Consider the following 22,056-nt stretch of genomic DNA (forward strand, 5'->3'; position numbering starts at 1 on the left):
AATCCTAAAAACTAGACGCCCACGTTGGAGGTGGGAATAGGATCTCTTCAAATTGGGGTAAGACAGTGAGAGGGGATAGTAGTGAAATACACTGAAGGGAAGATATGCATAAATCTGGTATTATAAAGAAGAAAATATTTTTTCTTTAGAAATGATGAAATACAGATATCAAGCTAAGTAAGTTAATGTTTTGGGAAACAGAGTAGTGGGCATCCGGGAGTGTGAGCTTGTGACAGGAGAGAGAAGGATTTGGGAGGCAGACAGGGTCAGAACTGTATATCTTTATAGTAAAAATATTACTAGGCACATAAATGTACCACACACTGGGGCTGGGGACTTCCTGTGGATAATCTCATTTAGCTTTCACAATAAAGGAGAGGTATTGCTGTAGTGTGTTTATAGAGAAGCTGAGAGGTTATGTAGCTTGCCTGTGGTAACACAGCTGGTGAGTGGCAGGACCAGAATTTGAATTTAGGTCTGACTCCAAAACCTACACTCTCACTCTGAGCCACTGTGCGGTACTTTTTGATGTACTGGTGTCCAGAAATGGCAGCAGAGGCTGAGGAAGTAGGAGCTTTCAAAGCTTGTTCTTGTCACCACAGAACACCCCCGCTTATCAGCCTAAAAGCTTTGCAGTATGTTAAAGGTGGGAGCCCACTCCTCTTTGTATCCTGGAGTAGCTTCCTTTGTTTAATTGGTTTTTTTCTGTAATTGTTTCAATCAGTGTATTTTAACAGCCCTTAAAAACAGTCAGATTGAGGTTTACATGACAGGGACAGAGAAGAAATATGTATGTAGCATAAAGTGTACAGGAGCAGAGGGCCCCTGAATGGTTTCTGGGTTGTTGCCCTTGGTTTACATGTGGGATCTACAGCCTTTCTTCACACCGGCATGGAAGGCGCTCAGATTGGTACAGGAGAGTATTCAGGGCTAGGCTCATTCCTTAGGTATAGAGGTTAAGTGTGTGACCTTAGATGCATCAGATCTTAGTTCCAGTCTTGACTTGGCCACTTGCTGTTGTGACCTTGGGAAAGTCACTTGATTGCCTGAATTTCCTTATCAGTTAAACAGGTTATAATATTAACCACCTCACAGGTTGTTGTGAGGGATGATAGAGCTAACACCTGTGAAGTGTAACGTGAGTCCTGGCAGAGTGCTCACTGTTGACATAACCACCTTCTCAGTCTCAGAATAATAGTCATAGATGGCACTGTACTCTGGAGCTGTGAGTTGGGGTAAATAGATGCTTGGTCCCCGATCTTGACTTTCTTGAAGGAGCAGTCTGTACTTGCATTCTTCACTTCCTCACTGCATAGCTGGTACTTGCTCCCCAATCTGGGCTCCATCCTGCCCTGGCAGTGCTGCTGCTCCTGTCTAGTTCACGGCCTCTCTCCACCCTCTCCGTCCTGGGAGTACCTGATTCTGTTAGTAGTGCCTCCCTGTGAAACTGTCTTCCTTTGGTTCCCGTGACAGTATCTCTCCTGGGTCTCTTGCCCATCCTTTTTTTTTTTTCCTCTTTTTTTTAAATTGATGTATAGTCAGTTTATGATGTTGTCTCAATTTCTGGTGTATCTAGTGTGTAATGTAATGTTTCAGTCATACATATACATATATTCGTTTTCACATTTTATTTCTTATAGGTTACTACAAGATATTGAATATAGTTCCCTGTGCTATACAGAAGAAACTTGTCTTTCTTTTTCTCCCCGCAGTGGGGAGGTAATTAGGTTTATTTAGTTTTTTGATGGAGGTGCTGGGGATTGAACCCAGGACCTTGTGCATGCTAAGCATGTGCTCTACCACTTGAGCTATGCCCTCCCCCCTGTTTTTTTTTAATTGAAGTATAGTCAGTTACAATGTGTCAGTTTCTGTGTACAGCACAATGTCCCCGTCATGCATATACATACATGCATTTGTTTTCATAATCTTTTCCATTAAAGGTTATTACAAGATACTGAACATAGTTCCCTGTTCTGTACAGCAGAAGTTTTTTTTTTTAATCTATTTTTATATATAGTGGCTAACATTTGTAAATTTCAAACTCCCAAATTTATCCCTTCTCACCCATTTCCCCCAGTAACCATAAGATTATTTACTGTGTCTGCGAGTCTGTTTTGTAGATGAGTTCTTTTTTTTTTTAGATTCCACATATGAATGTTATCATGTGGTATTTTTCTTACTCTTTCTGACTTTATCTGCTTCATGTATAGTAGTTAGTATCTGCTTTGCTCATCATTCTTGATTGTTTCCCTTTCCTGACACCCTTTCCCTTAAGTCTTGGTGTTCTACGAAATTCCACGCCCAAACCTCCCTTCCCTCAGTCTTCAGATGCTCTGTGGCTCTCTGGAACCACAAGGCAGAGGTTAAACTCCTCAGCAAGGCACACAAAGCGCTTCATGCGGAGTATCAGCTTATTCATCCAGCCTTGTGTTTGGCTGTTCCAGGATGTGCCAGGCCCTTCTTCACATCCCAAGACTGCTCTGCCGTTCCTGCTGCTGGGAATCCCTGTGACCCCTTGCCCCTGCAAATGGCCTTCCTGGCTTTTAAGACTGGCCTCAGGTCTGAGGTGTCTGACACCTTTCCTTTCTTCCTTCTCTCACCACGGCCAAAGCCCCCTTCACCCATGTTACAGACTCCATGTACTCTTGTTGGTCGGATTACGGTAGGGGCAGCGTGCTGGATTCTCTTGCCCCTCTGTGCGCTGTGAGCTCTGAGAGCAGGCTCACCCTGTCTCCAGTGCCCACACCTTGCCTGGCCCCCTTCAGTGTTTGATAAACAGGTTAAATGAAGGACTGCATTCGGGCCTCCTCAACCAGAACGTCAGTGAATCCCCACTGTGCACTTTATTGCCACTCCCACATCTGTCTACCTCCTCAGGGCCTTAGCTAAGGGCACCACCATCATCTCATTCAGCCTAGAGCCCAGTCATCTGGCTCCTTCTTCCTCATTCACTATAACCTGTCGTCATTGCCTCAGCGACACCTGGCAGAGCTCTGCTACCGTCTCCACTTTTTGGCTCAGGCTGACCCTTTTTTCTCTCACTCGACTTCAGATGGTCTCCTCACTCTCATGTCATCTTCCTTCTCCCTTCAGAGTTTGCTTTCACCATAGTCACTCATGATTTTTCTTCTGCTCACATCTGATCTTGGCATTCTTATGCCCAGGTTCGTTGGGGCTTCCTCGGTGCCTCCAGAATCACGTCAGAGTCTGAGCAGGTGTCCCCTCACGGCCTGCCCCAAACCCAGTTCTCCAGCCTCTATCCTTGCACTCCTCACTGCTTCCCTGTGCACGCCCTCTCAGGGCATCTGATCCAGTGCGATCCCTGACCCCAGCTCTGGGGTAGCGCTGTGATGAATGAGACTCTCAACCACTTGGCTTTGGGCAGCATTTCTGGGCAAACGTTTGGTACAGATCAAAGCAATGGCTGCATTGTGCCTTTCACTCTAATGGATTTCTCCTGCCCGCCTCCTGGCCTCTCCATTCTTGTCCAGAGGCCTTCGGGTGGTTTCAGGTGACAGTTGCAGTTAATAAGTGCTCTGTGCCACCATGTGATAAACACTCCTTTGCCCAAAGCTCAGTTTTCTGTCCTGGTTTGTTACCTACTGGTCTTTCTCCCTCAGTGCCAGCCTTGGGAAGTTCTGTTTAACATAGGACATTCTGTCAGTAAACTCTTCATCAGAATCCTCTTTTAAGGATTCTTACGAGGCCTCCAATAGTGTAGATAGTAACCAAAGAGCTATTCTAGAGTGTCAAAGGAATCTTACTTACGAACTCCATTTAGAATCTGTTTAGGCCACCACTTTTGCTGGACTGTCACTAGAAAGGTATGGGAGGTACGCCGATATTGACAGGCCCTGCGAGGGCACTGAGTAGTACTGGACAGTTTTGGACTTTGGATTGGAATAGTATAATGTTAAGAACTTGGGCTTTAGATTTCCGATCTGGCATATCTGAGATGAGTCTCTGCCCTGCCAGTTACTAGTTATGTACTTACAGAAAAGTATTATCCTTTCTGAACCTTCTTCTCCTCATTTGTAAAATGAGGGTAATAGTCCCTACCTGCCCTATGGGACCCCATAGGTGCCTTGTAAGGTTCAAATGTGATAATATATAAAAAGTTCTTAAACCTAGAAAAGGGTCAATAAATGTTAGCAGCTATCTTTATTATTGTCTTGCTAATATTTACTCTTCACACAAGTTCCAGTTTTGCAAGTCTTGTTGCAGAGATAATTAGGCGGGCTTACCTCACAGGGTGTGGATTAATTATGTGGTGTTGGTAAAGCATTTCATAAAACCTTTGTGTACAATAGATTATGAGTAAGACTAAGGTTGGTCTCGTTCAAAAGACTTCATGTCATGTGCTCTGTAAGGGGAGGTTCGTTTCTTTTCAGGGCAAGTGACTGGCCACTTTGTACACGTATGGTTTGTGCTCAGTGGAATCATGCTGGTAGAGTAGAATCTTGCCGCCTGAAATCACACACATCCGAAATACACAGCATTTCCAGAAGGTATTTCTAGGAGAGACCTGGCAGAGTCCACTGTACACGGGAATTTTGGAAAGCAGTTTTGTGTGTCACGTGCTGTCCCTTCTTCCCAAGCCTCGATGGAGTTGTGTGCCTGGCACAAGTCCCTGTGCTGGTCTGGGCACAGTCTTCTGCCGGCAGCTCCCCAGCAGGATTGTCGTGTCCATGGTGGGCACTTGCCAATAAGCTCCAGAAAAGAGAAGAATTCAAGTAGCCTGTGGCCCTTGCTTGTTACAAAATCACAGAGGGTGGTTATCATATCTTTTGACTGGTCTCTAAAGGATACGGATATGGAAGAGTAATATTTTAGACTTAACTAAAATAGAGAAAAGAATGATATAGAAGAGTAGAAACTGTTCTTGAATCTGAAGGATTGTAGCTTAATGGAGAGCCTCCTGAGGGAGGTGTGGCAGAGGACAGGTGTTTTGAGACATTTACTGTCTAAAGCAGAATCAGCACTTTACAGCCCTTGGACTGGTCCCCTTTTTTTTCGTAGATAAAGTTTTATTGGAACGAAGCCACACTCATTCGTTCACACATTGTTTGTGGCTGCTCTTGTGTTGTGACAGGGACCAATTTTCCCATACGCCAAAACTAATCTAGCCTTTTACAAGAAAAGTTTGTCAACTCTAGCCTAAGGCAGTGGCCTTCTCAAGTCTTTTAGCAGGACTTGGGATCCTAGAGAATAGTATTTAAGAGTGTGGATTCTAGACTCAGGCAGACTTGGATTCACATTCCAGCTCTGCTGCTAACAAGTTGTGTGACCTTGGGCAGGTGGCCTAACATCTCTGTGCCTCCATTTCTTCCTCTGTAAAATTGAGTTAATAATTAGAACCTGCCTTACGGGGTTGTCAGAATTAAACAACATAATGCCTGGAATGCACTTAGTGTGGCATCTGGCATGAATTAAGTACTCTGTAAGCATTAACTGCTATTGTCAGGATGATTCTGTGGGTCTGTGAATCATAGTCTACATGGTGCTGCCTGGGGAGGAAGATGCTAAGGTAACTTGAACAAATCCATCTTAAACACAGTACTACGAACTCATAGAAGGGGAGTAAGGGCTTTTCTGATACAGCAGAGTGCTCCGTGCACTCTGATCTTCAAAACAACGCTGCTGAAGATGATCAACAGGCTACTTCCTGGCTGATTGCTTCATCCATGTCCACTCTTTGTATTTTATTGCCCCTCATTTGTGATGTTGCCTTATAGGGTGAGGAAGTATTTTTCCTCTCACACCATGATTCCAGGTATTGTTTTAAGCTAGAAATTTAGATGAATCTTCTAACTTTGCTCCTTCATTCATCAAACATCTGTGGAATGCCTGTGCTGTGCTAGGAATAGTTGCACATTCCTGCCTAGATCCAGGTCATAGTGCTTCTGGGTTTGTTTTCCTTCCTTTTGACAGTGTGGCTGCCTGCTCTGCTTAGTTTCCAAAGTGGTGGCACCCCAGTAGGATGTCAAAGCTGGGACTTTTCATTATGATTGCCTCACTTTATTCTGGGAGACAAGAGAGAATACCGCGTTTCAGGGACTATTGATGGCTGTTCTTTGGGGCAGATGAAAGAAGTCAGAAAATAGGTTGACCAGTTATTTGCAAAGAGGGCCCCCAAAACAGGGTTAGGCTCTGATGGGTCTTGCGAAGGAGGCCTGTGAAAAACAAAACAAGCTCCTGCAGAGCTCAGGCCTTACCCCTAAGGAACAGCAAACCCAGGAGAATTAGAAGGCAAGTGGAGGCCAAGGCCAGCCAATGCCCTCCCCTCCCTGCTCCAGGTCAGATCTGGTGGCTCCGCCCCTCTCTTAGGTATACACCCTGAATCTAAACAGAAGCCTTAACTGAGCTTTAGAAGCGTGAGACGTGTTTTCTAGGCATTGATGGTGGGAGGATAGTGGCAGACAGCTGCTATGTAGCTAGAGATTAGAAGGATAAATAAGAGAAGAAGAAAATGGACAGTATTGGCCAGTGCAAAACAGCACAGAAGGGGCCGTCTCAGGCATTGTAGTAGTGCTTCTGGGTTACCATCCATCATTACTAATCTAGTGCTTTAAGTTTGGTAGAATCTGATGTGTCATAATTCTGCTTAAATTCCCACTGCCCTTAGAATAAAGTCTAAAACGGGGCCATAGAGTCCTTTGTGTCCTCGCTCTGCCTATGTTGCCAGCCTTGTCTCACTTCCACACCCTGCACCCTTTGCTACAGCTACACCCTACTTTATAGCTCTTCAGACATTCTAGGCACCTTTAGTACATGCTCATCCCTCTTTCGGGAAAACTCATCCCTGTGGCTAACTCCTAGTCTTTCTCCAGAGGTCTGCTTAAAACATCTCTTCTTTGGAAACCATCTGGGTCCTCCTGTCAGAGCCTCCTAATGTACCCGGTTATTTCCTTTGTAGTTCTCACTGTCTTTGATGTCTGCTTCCCCAATAAACCCCATGAGGACAGGGACCACGTCTTTGTTGGATGTTGGCACATTTTAATTGCTCACTACATTTGTTTACCAACTGAATGACCAGAGGAGCCCCAGTTTATAAATGGTGGGGAAGAAAAAGCAAGCTTTAACCTTTTAATTTGTTTTGGTCTTGTTTTCCAAATAATTCCTGAACAAAGTATTTTATTATTTTGCGGATACACACATACTATGTTTAAGTGATTCTCAGAGGTGGCGTTTTTTCGGTGGCTGTGTATGCACTGGACAAATCTAACTTGCTTCTCTCTTCTCCCTACAGAACGAAATGTGTCTGGCTACTCAACAGCTTTCTAAGCAACTGCTGGCGTATGAAAAACAGGTAACTCGATAAACACGTGGCGTCTGAAGCTGTGCTCAGGACTCTCTTACGTTGAGTTCTTAGAAAGGAATTCTCCAGAGCCATCCTAAAGGACCTTCCTTCCTTCTTTTTTTTTTCATAGTCCATTTCCATTTTTCCTTTTCTCTTGCCTTTTCCTTTCCACTGATAAGTTCTAACTGATGATTATCCCAAAGTCTTTATGATGCATTCTAATTAGCCTACAGAAGTAGTCAACTGCCCTTGAGGATTCATAGTCCTCAGGGATTACAAGTGAATCCACACTAACAATTCCAGGGAATAAACTGAAAGATACCATCATATCTAGACAGAAGGAACAGCCGGGGAGGGGCGGCTGAGTGCACCGCTGGGGTACAGCTCTGGTTCTCTGCAGTCAGACGCTCTGACGTGACGTGCTCTTGGGAGAAGAGAGGAAGTCGATGTGGAGGGTGGCAGAGGGCAGTGTATTGTGGGGCGATGCTGTAGTAGTGCAGAATTCCCTCTCATCCAGTTAACACCTGAATTCTTTGGTCTTAGAATTTTGCTCTTGGCAAAGGCGATGAAGAAGTAATTTCTACACTGCACTATTTTTCCAAAGTGGTGGATGAGGTAAGATAGCAACGTGGCAAAATTTTGTAATTTTTTTTTAACTTTCTTTCGTTTTATCTTGGCCCACTTTCTATTTTTCAATATCTACTTAAATATCTGAGAAGGTATCTCAACTTTATCTTCCAAGGGTTATTTCATAAAAGAGGTTGTATGCTATTACGTTTGTTTCTGGTTTGAGGGGAAAGACTTGGCTATATGTAGACAATAGACCAAAAGAGAGATTTCTAGGAATTCAGTTTCCTAAAGAGGGAGAATTCGTTTCTCAGGACTGCTGTTTAAAATTACAAGTAGGTGGTCTAAAACAATGGACATTTATTCTCTCACAGTTCTGGAGGCCAGAAGTATGAAATCAAGTTGTTGGCAGGGCCACGTTCCTTCCAGAGGGTCTGGGGGAGAATCCTTCCTCACCTCTTCCAGCTCCCGTGCCTCCGGGTACTCCCTGGCTGTGGCAGCATCACTCTGGTCTCTGCCCCTGACTTCACACAGCCTTCTTTCCACGCTCAACCCCCGGGTTTCTTCTCCTCTGTCTATGTCTTTTCTTCTTAGGTGGACACTTGTCCGTGGGTTTAGGGCCCACCTGGGTAACCCAGGATGATCTTGTTTTGAGACCCTTTACTATATCTGCTAAGACCCTTTTCCCAAATATTCATGTGTTTGGGGTGGACATATCTTTGTGGGGAGCATGATTCAACCCAGGACAGAGAGATTCATACAGCCGTTCTTGTAGCTGTATTGTACAGGATATTTGGAATATTTGTGAAAAGCAGGTATTGTAATAGGAAAAGTGCATAAATCCTAATTGTAAAAAAACAAAAGCGCTCAAATGCTATTGGTCCTGGGCAGAACCCTCTGCCAAATTAGGTAGGTATAAACTATGTCATCTTTTGAGGAATTTGTAGTACTTACAATAGAAAATCATCATAAAGAGTAAGCAAAAAAGACAGTTGACAGTTCATCCAGCTTATAAAATGAGAAATTAACATTCATGTAAAATTGTACCAGTTGCATGTTCATTCATTCATCAAATAAGTTTATCAAGTCGTTTTTCATTCAACAAACATTTACTGACCACCTGCTATTTTGTAGATGCAATTCTAGGCACTGGGGATATAACAGAACAAGCTATCCAGTTCTTAGCTTTGTCCTTTCTCCCACTGCTCTGGCTCTTTGAAGTGTGTGTTAATATGGATGCGTATCTATCCCAGAAGAGGAAGAAGATGAATGGAAAATGGAATTAGGAGCAAAAAGTAATTTTTTTTGAAGATGAGAAGAATTTTTCTTAACAGTGAATGAATAACGCAGGAGGAGAAGCAGTAGTCTACACCCACTGAGGTTACGTGTTTTCTTGAGTTGAAAAGATTTGCTGAGAAAGTGTGGTTAATTATCAAAACTCTAAACCAGGATTTCTTCTTTAAGATATTTACTCACAACTACATTTTCATGGGCAGGAATAATGATTCTTTTAGTGGGGAGTGAATCATTCCCAAAGGATTCCCAAGGATAGAAGCCTCACAATGTGGTTTTATAAGTAGTTTGATGGCCTCCCCGAAGCTTAGCTTGGTAAGGAGTTTCACAGAAGCCTCCTGATGCGGAGACCTAGGCCAGTGAAAGCAGTTAAATCAGGTGGGAAGAGGAGAGTAGCTTTTGAGGTTGTTTCCGCTACCAGGGGTTGAAAAACTTTCAAGACAAGTAATTTGACCCAGAAATTAAAGAAAAATGCAACTAAAAGTAGGCATTTTTCTTACTTATATTTAATAGAATGTCTTGGAACCAGATCTTCGACATCATAGGCATACAGAGATTTCTACCCTTGGTGATTTTCCCCAAAGTAATTTCTAGATCACTTCCTTGAAGTGCGCATGAGACAGGAAGTCTTTGTCATTACGTATTCCGTTTGCCCAGTGTGTGTCAGGCTCTCTGCTCTGAGTGTTTTTTATTCATGCTACTGTTTTATCCTCACAGTAGCCATGCAAGGAAGATGCTGTTACCCCATTTTCTTTTTTGACAATACTGAAGGTCCAGGCGGTGGTCTGTGCTCTTCTGCACTCTCCTCAGCAAGGCTGCTGTGCACGGAAGCGCTAATCCCACGCCTCTCAAAAGCCTGAAGGGAAAACATTGGTGATACAAACTCCTTGATCCTTAAGAAGTTGTTAGGAAGAAAATGAGTAGCTGGGAAATTTATCATTCCTGAAGTGTATAACCATTGGAAAGAAAGCCACTTAACCTGAGTTTTGAGTTTTTTAATCTGTAAATATCAGTAGTAGGACAGCCCACTTAATTGGGCAGTTAGAGAGTAAATTTAATAATTACATGAGAGCATCGAGCACAGAGCCAGTCCATTCAACTCAATTAACTGCTCGTAAAAAACAATAGTACATTTTTATTGAAGTTATTCAGAAGAAGTGGTTAAGACATTCTATCCTGAATGGCATTTACTGGCATGGCTGTGTTCAACTCTTCCCCGCAGAATAAACTGCCATGTTTGGGCTTGATGGAAAGATAAGGAGAACTCTGACTGCTTGGCCAATAGCTCCCTTGCCCGGCAAGTGGCTGACCTCAGGCCTGTCTTTAAGGTCATCAGAGCAGCTTCTGTAGGCACAACCCTTAAGGACCAGATCTGTTGTTGGGAGATCTGTGTGCAGAAGGGAGATTCGGACATGTGACTACTGTCCCTGCAGAAAGAAACTTTGCCAGATGTTTAGTCCAAAAAAATGACTGCTGAGTAATTTCCCCTTAGACAGCCAACAGGGATCCTAGAGCATCCTCCCGGCAGTCTGGGCCTTCCACTGGGTTCATTGCTAACTACCACGCTTTCCACCGGGTTCATTGCTAACGACCATTATATACTGTACCCTAGACAGTGTGGTGGACAGAGCATGCATGTTAGATCCCAACAGCCCAGGCCTAAAATCCCAGCTGTGCCACTTGTTTGCTCTCTGGATCTGGAGATTTATTTATCCATCTGTAAAATGAGGGTAATAAATAATACCTAACTCGCAGAATGGGTGGGAACTAAATGGTATAAAGCACGTAAAGCTGGCACACACAAAATGCTCAAAAGTGGTTGTGCTGATGGTGGTTATTTTTATTTTTCCAAGATCATTTGCAAAGACAGGATTTAGTAAGGCCTTGAGGTAGAAGGGAAGAAAGAGTCCAGAGCTATTAAAATTATCTAGTGAGGAGGAACACATTTGAACACAGTCGTCTTATTCTTAGAAAGGTCTGAAATCTGGCTGAGTTGTTTCCGTGGGGAGCAGTCTCTCTCCAGGGTAATTCCCAGGCCCATAGTGTCTGCCGTCGTGGAGTTCGGAGGTTCCCAGCAGGCCTGTCTTTCAGGTCTGACCTCAGCCCCCTCTGAGAGTGAGAGAGCTCACGGCAGCCTGGTGAAGTGCTGACCTGTGCTGCAAGCACAACAAAGCTTTCTCCCTTTCCAGGCGGATGTGGCTCAGAATGAGAACACAGCCAGAGTTTGCACAGTAAACTAACAGTAACCACCGGCTCGGAGACTCCTTTGGCAAACCTCGCTGATGCCCCAGTCAGCTAGAACCTTGCATTTAGTTTTTAATACATTTTAGCCTATATCATTTGCCGTTTTATGAAGGGTATTTATTTACTAAGGAATCTGAGCTCTTTAACCACGTGGAAGTGTTCAATGTGATCCCTTGGTTGAAGTAAGACAGTGTCAGTAATAGTGGGTATAATTTTCTTCAATAGATTTCTCTTTCTTTCAGCTTAATGTTCTCCATACAGGGCTGGCTAAACAGTTGGCAGACACAATGGTTCTACCTATTATACAATTTCGAGAAAAGGATCTCACAGGTAAAGTAACCAAGTTCAGTGCCGTATACTTTCAGAATATTAATTCATTTAATAATAATTTTTACTGCAGTTATTTCTTTAAGTGTATGGGCCATTGAGAAATGCCCTCTTTTCTTGAGAAATTCAATTCAGCTTTTATTGAATCCTCACTATATTCTTGGCTCACTTTAAAGGAAGTCACAGGCTAATGAGAAAACAGACTTGGAAACAGATGATTATAAATTGTGTGTTGGGTGCAGCAGGACAAAGACTTACAGGAATAGCAACAGCACACAGCAAGACGTGATTACACTTTTCAGGGTGGTGTGCCAGGGTAGGCTTCCTGGAGGAGATGATCCCTGAGCTGGGTTTTGAGAGAGAAATAAATGTTTACCAAGCAGACAAAGATGGTAAGGCTTATATTTCAGGTTAGGGGGCATTTGTAAAGGCACGCTGTTCTTAGGGAGCCATGAATACTTTGGAATGTGAAGTGGAGGCTTGGAGAAGAAAGAACAGAGTAGGGACTATATGTTTTATCTGTGCTAGACTCTGGGGGTGCAGCTGTGAACAAGATATATGGGGTCCCTGTTCTGGTGGAGCTCACATTCAGTGAGTGGGGGGTATTTTCAATTTATTTTGATTCTTCAACTAAAATAAGACTTTAGAATAATTTTATATCATTAGAAATCAAGGTAATCAAAAATAAAAATAAAAAAGAACAAATAATTTTGAAAAAACTTACTTGATGTTACAAAAGGAAGTGCAGTCCCCTTGTCCTTTATTTCATAGAAAATATACATTACTTAGAGACTAAAGAACTATATTTTCTAGGGTACTGATATAAAAAATTGCAGACCAAAAAAAATCTAAACCTGAGTACTGGAAGAGCTGTTCAGTATAGGACTTCCTCTTCAAAATATAACATCTCAAAGTTTAACATTTTCTTTTTAAGCAGAAAAGGTGTGCTAAACAGAAGGCCAGATCTTAGAGAAAGCGTTTTCCCCTTCACTGCGATCCTCTGGGGTCATGTCATCTGAGGCTGTGGAGGCAGCAGTGGAGCTGGCACAAACTCTACCTACGGGCAGCTTGACAGCACTGACACTTGATAAATAAAAAATAGTACATAATATGTCAGTTAGCTCGTATAAAGAGAAACCCTGATTAAGCAGGATTTTTAGTGTTTTTTAGTGTTGCATCCCTTAATCGCATGTAAACCTCAAACCTCAATGCTGTCGTGTGAGGATTATCCAGTAGTGACTGAAAGCCTCGTTGAATGCACTTTTAAAAAAGATTTTCTCTAAGCGAAGTCGTTGGAAACGTGTGGGGATATCATTTTAAAAACAAATTCTAAGTGTTTTGGAAAGAAAATAATCACCTCCTGAGACTTGTATTGTCAGATTTATGTCTTCAGGCTTGTTTATGGGAGCCCAGGGTTCAGAGTGCCCAGCAGTGTCAGTGACATGGGCTCCCTTAGTCCAGAAGGGCTCCACTCCAGAAGTTGTATTTACCCAGGAGGATGATTTTTTTTTTTTAGGAGAATAAAACTGTCTGATAGTAGTAAAAAGAGAAGCCTCCTGGTAGCTATGAAAAGAGTTAATCCGGTATCCTTTTCTGATAACCCAAGACAGAAATTTGAAGTGTTTAGCTCAGGTCAGACCTGAGTCAACATCAGAACAAAATTAGAATCTGGCATCCCCTCTGCTTAATGGTGTTTCATCTCGCATTTTGTTGCCTTTTTCCTTCACCTACCAGTACAAGTACATAATATGAGTGAAGATAAAATAAGAGATATTAAGGAAGCTATTTAAAATTGAGGAGGAAAATAAAACCCTAAAACTGCCCCAAGAGGAAGTAAAAGATGAGAAAGGAAAATCTGAGAATAGGCAGAAAGTAGCCCTATATTGGAAAGAGTAAGAATAATGTGAAGAGAAGATTAAAAGCTGGAGGCAGCTTTGAGACATTGAAAAACAGCAGAAGATGTGAAAATGCTTTGCTCCGTTTGACAAAGTAAAAATGGGTTGTTTCAGAATTGTAGAAAGTGTCATATCCTTTTAAACATCTCTGTTTTTAAGTTTTTAACCTTGGACGGTCATTGCTGTCACTGTTAAGCTGTCTTTGTGCACAGTGGGTGTGGCACCCACATGGGGTAATAGTTGTTGGTGTTGGCTTGTTGCAAGTAGTCCACTAGATTGCTTCAGATTTTTTCATTAAAACGAGCGGTCATATTCCTTTGTCAGTGGTGACTGTCAGATGTTAAAATGGCAACGACAGGGAATTTCTAGGTTCTGGATATAGTCAGGGCATTCGGAGGAAAGGTGTATGAAAACAGTCTTTTTAGGGGCTGAAGAATCAGAGTTTATACTCCAGGTTTCCATGAACAGTACCTCCACATACTCCAGCCCATGTCCCTAGAGTATTCTTTCCTTTGCAGGCCCCTGAATGCTGTCTGGAGAGAAAAGAGTCTGTGGGCAGGCAGGGTCACTGAGCATGGGGTGCAGCTGCAGCCACAAGCTCCAGTGAGACCAGGGTCCCAAACCACCAGGCTAAGGCCCCAGAGGGCAGAGGGTCTGAGGGTGCTGGCAGAGCCTTCCCCCTTCTACCTTTCTTTTCTTGGGAAAGCGCAGCTCTGGGTTGCTTTTATTTTTCTCTGAGATACTTCTTTTTTCTTGTTCAGAAGTAAGCACTTTAAAGGATCTCTTTGGACTCGCCAGCAGTGGTAAGCATCTTCTCTGTTCTTGGTATGTGGGTTTACTATGTTTGTGGGCAGAGATGCTGACTTGTCGGAGCCAGCCGACAATCGATCAGGTCCAGAAACCTGTGCTGCAGGACTGAGAAAAGGAAAGACGTAACAAAGAGACAGCAAGACAAGACTAAAAGGTGGGGCTGAGAGGGTCTCACTCTAGCCCGCAAGACGCTAGGTCAAGAGTGGACGACGAGTTTATTTCAGGTGGTTCTTTTATATGATTTTAACCCATTAGCTCATACATTCCTGCACGTAGGCAATAAGGCCTAACCTCGTGACTCGTATACATTCAACTCAGGTGATACATTCAACTCAGGTGATTGTTCTCTAAAAGGATCACTGATTTGTGTGCCAATTGTATCTCTCCCTCCGAAGGTCTTTTGTGACTTAATAGCTCAAAGATGTTTCCTCAGGCATTAGCGCACCTGGTGCATTCTTTAGTAAAAGAGGTGGCGGGACAGAGATTGTTCTAACTCAATTGACCTTTGAGCCGGGCGCCCCGCACTGTGGGAGTTTAGGCCCAACCTTTGTGCTCGGCAGCCTCAATCTCAGAGCCTGGCGCCCTGCACTTTGGGGTTTTACGCCCAAGTTTTGTGCTCGGCAGCCCTCCGTCACGAGCGGCTCCCCGCAACTCCCCCTTTTATTTTTATTAAATAAAGACCTAGGTGCTATATGGCGGAGGACGATGAATAAGCAAGAGAGTATACAAGGGGCCATGCAAATCAGGATCAAAATTATTATGACAATCACCAGAGCATGTTTCCACCAGCCACTCTTAAACAAAGCTAGTCAAAGCATTAACTTTTGTCATAATATCCACAGTTCCTAAAGAAGGGACAAAGATAGCAGCTAGATAGTCATAGCATTTAAATGCTGATCGAGTCCATCGAGCATGTAAATTAGGCATATTAGCAGGAACCCCCTGTACAGATTTTACAATTCTACCAGGGGCTATAACAAATCCTAGCGTCCTACCCAACCACAAGGTAACCAAGGCCAAATATTAGTTCCACAAAGCCATTTTGTTCCGTTAGGTGCAGCTATTCGATGTCCAGATTTATAGTCCCAATCAGATCCCGGCCACTGAAACAGTTTTTTACAAATGAATGTAACATCAATAGTCCAATTACACAATTTTTGGGGTAGATATCCAAGATATTTCCAATCTTTTTTTGAGTGCATGTTGGGATGCTGTTGTGATCATCTTCTGAGGTGGTGTTCACAAAGCCGGAAGATGTTCTTCTAGGAATCAAGCTTCAGCAGCCACCCAAGCTTCATTTCTTTTCTTCTCTAAAGTTCAGTTTAAAAATCTCTTCCAAGTCAGCCGAGGGGGGCTGAAGAGGGATTCGAGGTGAGCTGCCCAACCGGAAAAATGTGCGAGAAGCCGCCCTACTGCGAAGCAGACTGCGCGAGGGGCCGACAAGGAGCCAAACAGCACTTTATTCTAGTTCAACAAGATGGCGCGTTCCCCACATAAGAGCTGGATCTAGTTCTGAATCAAAAGGACTATCGGTTGCATTTACTGCAGCAACATTCTCCATTTTCACAGTACCAAACCTCTCTCCCTCAGTGGCTGGGCCGAACCGCCACAAAGGGAGAACAGCAGCCGGCATCCCATCCGGACCACCAGCAGTACAATAGTCTCTCAAACGAACTCCAACAACCCTCCAAGCCTCCAAATCAACAGCACCTTGTTCCGGAAACCAAGGACAAATTTCTTCTACAAAAACAAGAAATTGTTCTAAACGTTGTTTCGTAACCTGAATTCCTCTTTCTTTTAACATTACTCTAAGCATCTGTACAAATACTATTATTTTGCCCCATACTCTCAAATACACTCCCCGCGGAAACCCACTTTCACTTTAAATCCGAGAGCTCTCCGTTCTCTTCCGCGGCGGTCACTGCAGCAAACTCCTTCCAGATTTCAGGTCCCTGTTCGGGCGCCACTTGTCGGAGCCAGCCGACAATCGATCAGGTCCAGAAACCTGTGCTGCAGGACTGAGAAAAGGAAAGACGTAACAAAGAGACAGCAAGACAAGACTAAAAGGTGGGGCTGAGAGGGTCTCACTCTAGCCCGCAAGACGCTAGGTCAAGAGTGGACGACGAGTTTATTTCAGGTGGTTCTTTTATATGATTTTAACCCATTAGCTCATACATTCCTGCACGTAGGCAATAAGGCCTAACCTCGTGACTCGTATACATTCAACTCAGGTGATACATTCAACTCAGGTGATTGTTCTCTAAAAGGATCACTGATTTGTGTGCCAATTGTATCTCTCCCTCCGAAGGTCTTTTGTGACTTAATAGCTCAAAGATGTTTCCTCAGGCATTAGCGCACCTGGTGCATTCTTTAGTAAAAGAGGTGGCGGGACAGAGATTGTTCTAACTCAATTGACCTTTGAGCCGGGCGCCCCGCACTGTGGGAGTTTAGGCCCAACCTTTGTGCTCGGCAGCCTCAATCTCAGAGCCTGGCGCCCTGCACTTTGGGGTTTTACGCCCAAGTTTTGTGCTCGGCAGCCCTCCGTCACGAGCGGCTCCCCGCACTGACTGAGTGTTCCTGCCTTTCAGCCTGCCTGTGCTGAAGTGTCTCTTTATTTTTAGAGCATGACCTCTCAATGGCAAAATATAGCAGGCTTCCTAAAAAAAAGGACAACGAGAAGGTAAGAATACCTACCTTACATGTTACTTTTCACTTCCTTTACTTAACCCCCCTTTGGTGTTTTCCTGTTGTGAATTCGTGGCATTGAGGATGTCTTGATGAACTTTTTTTTCCCTATAGATGGATTTTTTTAAATGTTTATCCCAAATCTCCTATGTAGATTTCCACTTTTCTGTTCTAGCTTTTCAAACTGGTTTGTCAAACACCAACTTGGAACCATCGTAAAGTTAACAGTCGCACAATGATTTTAACTTAAGCTTGGGCACTTCACAGTTGTCTGACTCATATGAGCCAGGCACTCGAACTCCTTGCCCTGGGTGTTGATTCTGCTTCTTTAACTCATGATTTCTAGCTTTTTAGATGCTGTAGATAGTATTGAGTATTTTCAGGCATGTAATTTTTACTTCTGTTCTATGATTTCCTTGGAATACAATCTTATGAGAGAACCAGAATGTTTATGGCTTTAGAGCATACCACCATATTGTTTTCCTAAAAGATTATAATGCTTTGTAGCTACAGAATCTGTACCGACCAGCAGAAAGTAGTGGCTTCACCCCAGTGCAGCCTCACGAACACTGAGATGCCACCACTTAGGTATTTTTAATTTGGATTTTTAGAAACTTGAAGTAGAACCTTATCTGTGTTTTACTATGTCTGTCACAAAAATGGTTCTAATGAATAAGTAAACATGTTTGGAAGTTGCATGCTCCTACAGAATTGCCAGGTGCATTGGACAGCTTGACATCTTCCTTTCCCCTCTTGATCAGTTGAAGACTGAAGTTGTGAAGGAGGTGGCGGCTGCACGGCGGAAGCAGCACCTTTCATCCCTTCAGTACTACTGTGCCCTCAACGCGCTGCAGTACAGGAAGCGCGTGGCCATGATGCAGCCCATGCTGGGCTTTGCGCACGGACAGGTAGGGTGGGCCCTCCCCCCGAGGCCTCAGACCTATTCGTCAGCTGTGGAGAACAGCATGCCGTCTGCTGTTGTAGCACTTGGGAGACACTGAAGCATTGTCAGAGAAAGAAGCACAGAGGCACAGCCTCCCTGGAAACTTCTGAGATTCAGCACTTGGAGAACTGCCAGAGGGGCTGGATCATCGTAGCCCAGCTTGTTAGGCTGTGAGTGCAGGAAATGATGGCCCTGATCCCAAGACTCCGGTGGGGAGGAGCCGGCATGGCCCTTCGTCTCTGATCCAAATGAAAGCCAGGCCTGGTCTGACTCTGTGAGAAGCAGCTGACGCCCGGGTTGGTGGAGCTGGGCTTACAGCCTAGACTCCACATGTTCCTTGGCTGCTCCGTGTGATAAAGATCACCCTCAGCTGGGCTCTTTCCAGACGATGTGTTATTGAGGTTACTGCCAGCACCTTGGCACCTGGGGTGGGGGCAGATGTCGCTGCTGCTTGATGAAGTCTCTGCAGAATGTTCCTCTGGCTTCTTCCTCTCATTTCATGGTCTGCTGAGCATTTGTCTGCAGGGAGGCTCCAGTTTCAGACTGAGGCCTTGACTGTGGCACCAGCCCTCACCCTCCATCCCTGGCCTGCTTTAGCCCCGCTTAGGTTCACTCCAAACCTCACTTGGGCATGTGAGAAATGCACCTGGGAATCTTCTTTCTGTTGACAATCTGGAACAGAAAGGAATGTGAGGAAGCAAAATATTGAGAAGAAAAGAAGTCAGCAATTAAAAAATAAACCCCACATGTGACCATCTATTATTTTTTAAATACATTTTTTAGAATATTAAAAAAAAATACAGTATCAGTTTCATTCAGGGAAAAGGAGAACAAGAGAGAATCTTTACACATCCAGGCCCAGCTGTTTGTCTTCTTACTATTGTCGAGTGGTGAGGACACTGGAGTCGGCCTGTGTCTTCAGAGGTAATATTTAAAATAGAGCAATATCATCCTTCTGTGTCAGCTGAGCAAAGCTGGGTTAAACCAAAAATCCGCAGTGTGCAGCTGTGGCCTCCTTTCAGCAAATCCTTGGGAGTTGTCCAGCTCCCTCACAGGGGGCCCTGGCATCCCACGTGTGTACTCGCTCACTCTGTCGCCTTCCTCTGTCCTGTTGAGTACTGCCCCTCTCCCCCTGCAGGCGTCCTGACTCTGTTAGAGGATGCCAGTACTCCCTTGGCTCTCTCTGATTAATACTTCCTGTCACATCTGTCCTCCCTGGATTGACAGTTCTTGCCTTTGAAGCAGTTATTTCTGCTCAGTGAGAGGCCCTGAATCAGGGAGGGGCCTGGGCTTAGAGTCTCAGAAAGATGAACTGCCCCAGGCCTGATGGGTCAGTGCTTGGGGAGCTTGGTAGGTTAGAGGATGGTCCGCACAGGGCTAAAGGATGGGTTTGATTCCAGCTGATTTCGCTCACTCTCACGGCCCAGGACCACAGCTTCTCCCGGCCTGCACTTCCTAGGTGGACGCCGGCTGCAGCGGGAAGATGGGGCTGTGGGCGCAGTAGCCCCGGGTAGACCCCGTGCCTAGGAGGGCAGGACAGAGTGCATTGTCATTGGTGGGTGGTGGCAGCAGCATTTCTAAGGACTGAGGACGGCATGTTTCATTTGCCATATGAAAAGTATCCAGATTTCAAGACAGAAGACCAAACAGTCCTTCAGCTGCAGGCTTTTTAATCCTGATGAAAACTATAGATCCTTCCCGTAGACCAGGTGGTTTTGTGACAGCATGAATCTTTTGGATGATTCCAAAGCATTTGCTGTCCTTCTGCCTCACCAGCCCTCTTAAACCAGTGCCTATGGAGTGTCCTTTGTTAGCTGATGGTCATATGACCATTGAACTTGCTGCTGTTCACAAAGGCCCATGAACTTTGGTCTTTGGATCATGTTCCACTGAATCAGACTTCTCAGCACCACCCACCTTAGCGTAGGTGGTTTGACTCCGTTTCGTCCTTCCCTGGCCCTCATTAAGCAGGTTTTCAATTAGACCATGATTCAGTCCTCATGCCTGCAATCAGAGTGAGATTTTGTAATCTGTACAGGTTAATGAGAACACACAAGTGAAGTCTGGTGGTGTGTTTACCGGACAAGTCTATGTAATGTGGCTGTGGGAGCCAGTACCATATCCCTTCCTTCCATTCATTTATTCGTCGGGTTTTTTTTTTTTTTTAGGGATTCTGTGAGTCCCTGCCCTGGGCATTTACAGAATAGCAGAGGAGCTGAAACATGGACTTAGAGTGTAAATTCCAAGGAGTTCAGGGAGGAGGCGGAGAGGAAAGGCCACCATGATGTTGTGCCCTTGAAAAAGTAGAGTGCTCACGTAACAGACCTTGGTACTGAAAATTTCAGGGATTCAGCATGAAGTTTACAGTGTTGGTCTCTGTATGATTCTGAGATTGTGGGGCCAGAACACCTCCCTGCACTTGTGCCTTGCATTGGGATGTTCATGATCATCATGTTTGTGTACTGTGAAAACTGAGGACACTGGTGTACTTACTTCCCCAGGGGACCCGGGGGACCCTGTGTAAGGATGTCAGAACTGTGCCAGTAACACCTACTAGCCTCTTACAGGTGAGAGGCCGATTTCCATGCCCACTGCCCAGGGCAAATCTGCTTCCAGATCAAGAGCTGGAGTAGCACCCACATCGCATGGGAGAGCACCCATGTCCAGGCTGAATGTTTTGTCTTTTCATAGCTCAGGTTTACACCTGTTTTCTTTCTATAATAGGATGTAAAATGGAGCAGTTCACACCCAATGTTGGGATTTTTTTTTTAAAGCTGTGGCTATAGAAAGAAATGGAAACTTCTGCTTTTCAGGGCAGGATGGTTGCAGATAACAGCAGTGCACAGAATTCTTTCTCTTTTTTGCCTGCCCCTGCCCTTCAGAGTTTGTCAGGGACCCAAACTCTCAGGAAAGTGAATACACAGGAGTCACAGGAAACAAGGAATTCCTTCTGTTGGTTTCCAGAAAGTCAGCAACTGCAGTTTTCATTTTCAAACTGTACAGTCCTCAGATGTGCCGGGCCCCCCTCCCCTGGCCAGAGGGCAGATCCATCATGGAACATCGGGGAGCAGGAGGGCCCTGCTCCCTGTGTCCAGCACCTGGGCAGTGTCAGAGCCCTGCGTGTCCTTCACATCCACTGTCCCCTTTAAGTTGATGTCAGGGTTGAAAGAGCCTTTTTGGGTCTTCAGCCCAGTTTGCCCTCTGCAGTATCACAGCCAAGTCGCCATCCGTCCAGCCCGTTTTCAGAGTCACACGTGGCTCAGTGAACAGGGTCAGTCGTTGGTGGCCTTCACTTCCCTGAGCCTCAGGCTGCTCGTCTGCTTCTTGCTGGTGTTGTGCATGTCATTGGCCACACACCAGTTTAGCCCCTGGAGATGTGAAGGTGAATAAGACCAAATCCTTGTCCTCAGGAAACTGACTAACTAGAATTCACGCGGGAGAAAGACTGATGATGATAATATCAAAGTAATTATCAGTAGTAGTTATTGATGAGGTGGTTCGTACCAAGCTCTTAAATTATTCCTGCTCTTTACAGGTCTTCAGTTAAGTTAGCAGGATTCACTGTCCTCACTGCAAATGCACTTGGGGCTTTGGGAGTAACTCTTAGCCAGTGAGGTGGGAGAGGGGCAGCAAGCGCTCCGGGCCCGGAGGGCCGGCCCGTGTTTGCCACTCTCCCGCTGTCAGTCTCACAGTTAATGAATTCACCGATCACCTTTCCCAGATGGCTTTCAGAATATCATGATTTTATCTTTCAGATTAACTTTTTTAAGAAGGGAGCAGAGATGTTTTCCCAAAGCATGGACAGCTTCTTATCCTCCGTGGCAGACATGGTTCAAAGGTAATGCTGCACTCTGGTTTGAATCTCATGTGCTTTCTGCCTTTCCCACTGAATCAGCCTCTCTGGGAGGTGGGTTGGGGGGGCGGTGTCTTGACCTCAGAGGGTCCCACGGAGCCCCCATCCCACTCTGGTCTGTGAACTCTCAGAAACGGCG

At 44.7% G+C, this 22,056-nt stretch overlaps 1 protein-coding gene and 1 long non-coding RNA gene across 3 annotated transcripts in view; one reads left to right on the forward strand and one right to left on the reverse strand.

Moving 5' to 3' along the window:
* Positions 1-22,056, forward strand: part of APPL2 (adaptor protein, phosphotyrosine interacting with PH domain and leucine zipper 2) — a 52,678-nt gene that overhangs the window by 10,663 nt on the left and 19,959 nt on the right. For both annotated transcript variants that reach the window (XM_006205874.3, XM_015240638.3), the window contains exons 3-9: positions 7,250-7,309; positions 7,844-7,915; positions 11,647-11,734; positions 14,388-14,429; positions 17,058-17,116; positions 17,883-18,029; positions 21,820-21,902. In XM_006205874.3, the coding sequence (XP_006205936.1) occupies positions 7,250-7,309; positions 7,844-7,915; positions 11,647-11,734; positions 14,388-14,429; positions 17,058-17,116; positions 17,883-18,029; positions 21,820-21,902 (551 nt within the window). The remainder of the gene's footprint in view (positions 1-7,249; positions 7,310-7,843; positions 7,916-11,646; positions 11,735-14,387; positions 14,430-17,057; positions 17,117-17,882; positions 18,030-21,819; positions 21,903-22,056) is intronic.
* Positions 14,594-17,002, reverse strand: LOC140700174 (uncharacterized). The gene is made up of 2 exons (XR_012078462.1): positions 16,312-17,002; positions 14,594-15,948 (listed from the first exon to the last, which is right to left on the reverse strand). It is a non-coding gene; the product is annotated as an uncharacterized lncRNA (long non-coding RNA).

This window comes from Vicugna pacos, chromosome 12, assembly GCF_048564905.1.
Source record: "Vicugna pacos chromosome 12, VicPac4, whole genome shotgun sequence".
Taxonomy (NCBI): domain Eukaryota; kingdom Metazoa; phylum Chordata; class Mammalia; order Artiodactyla; family Camelidae; genus Vicugna; species Vicugna pacos.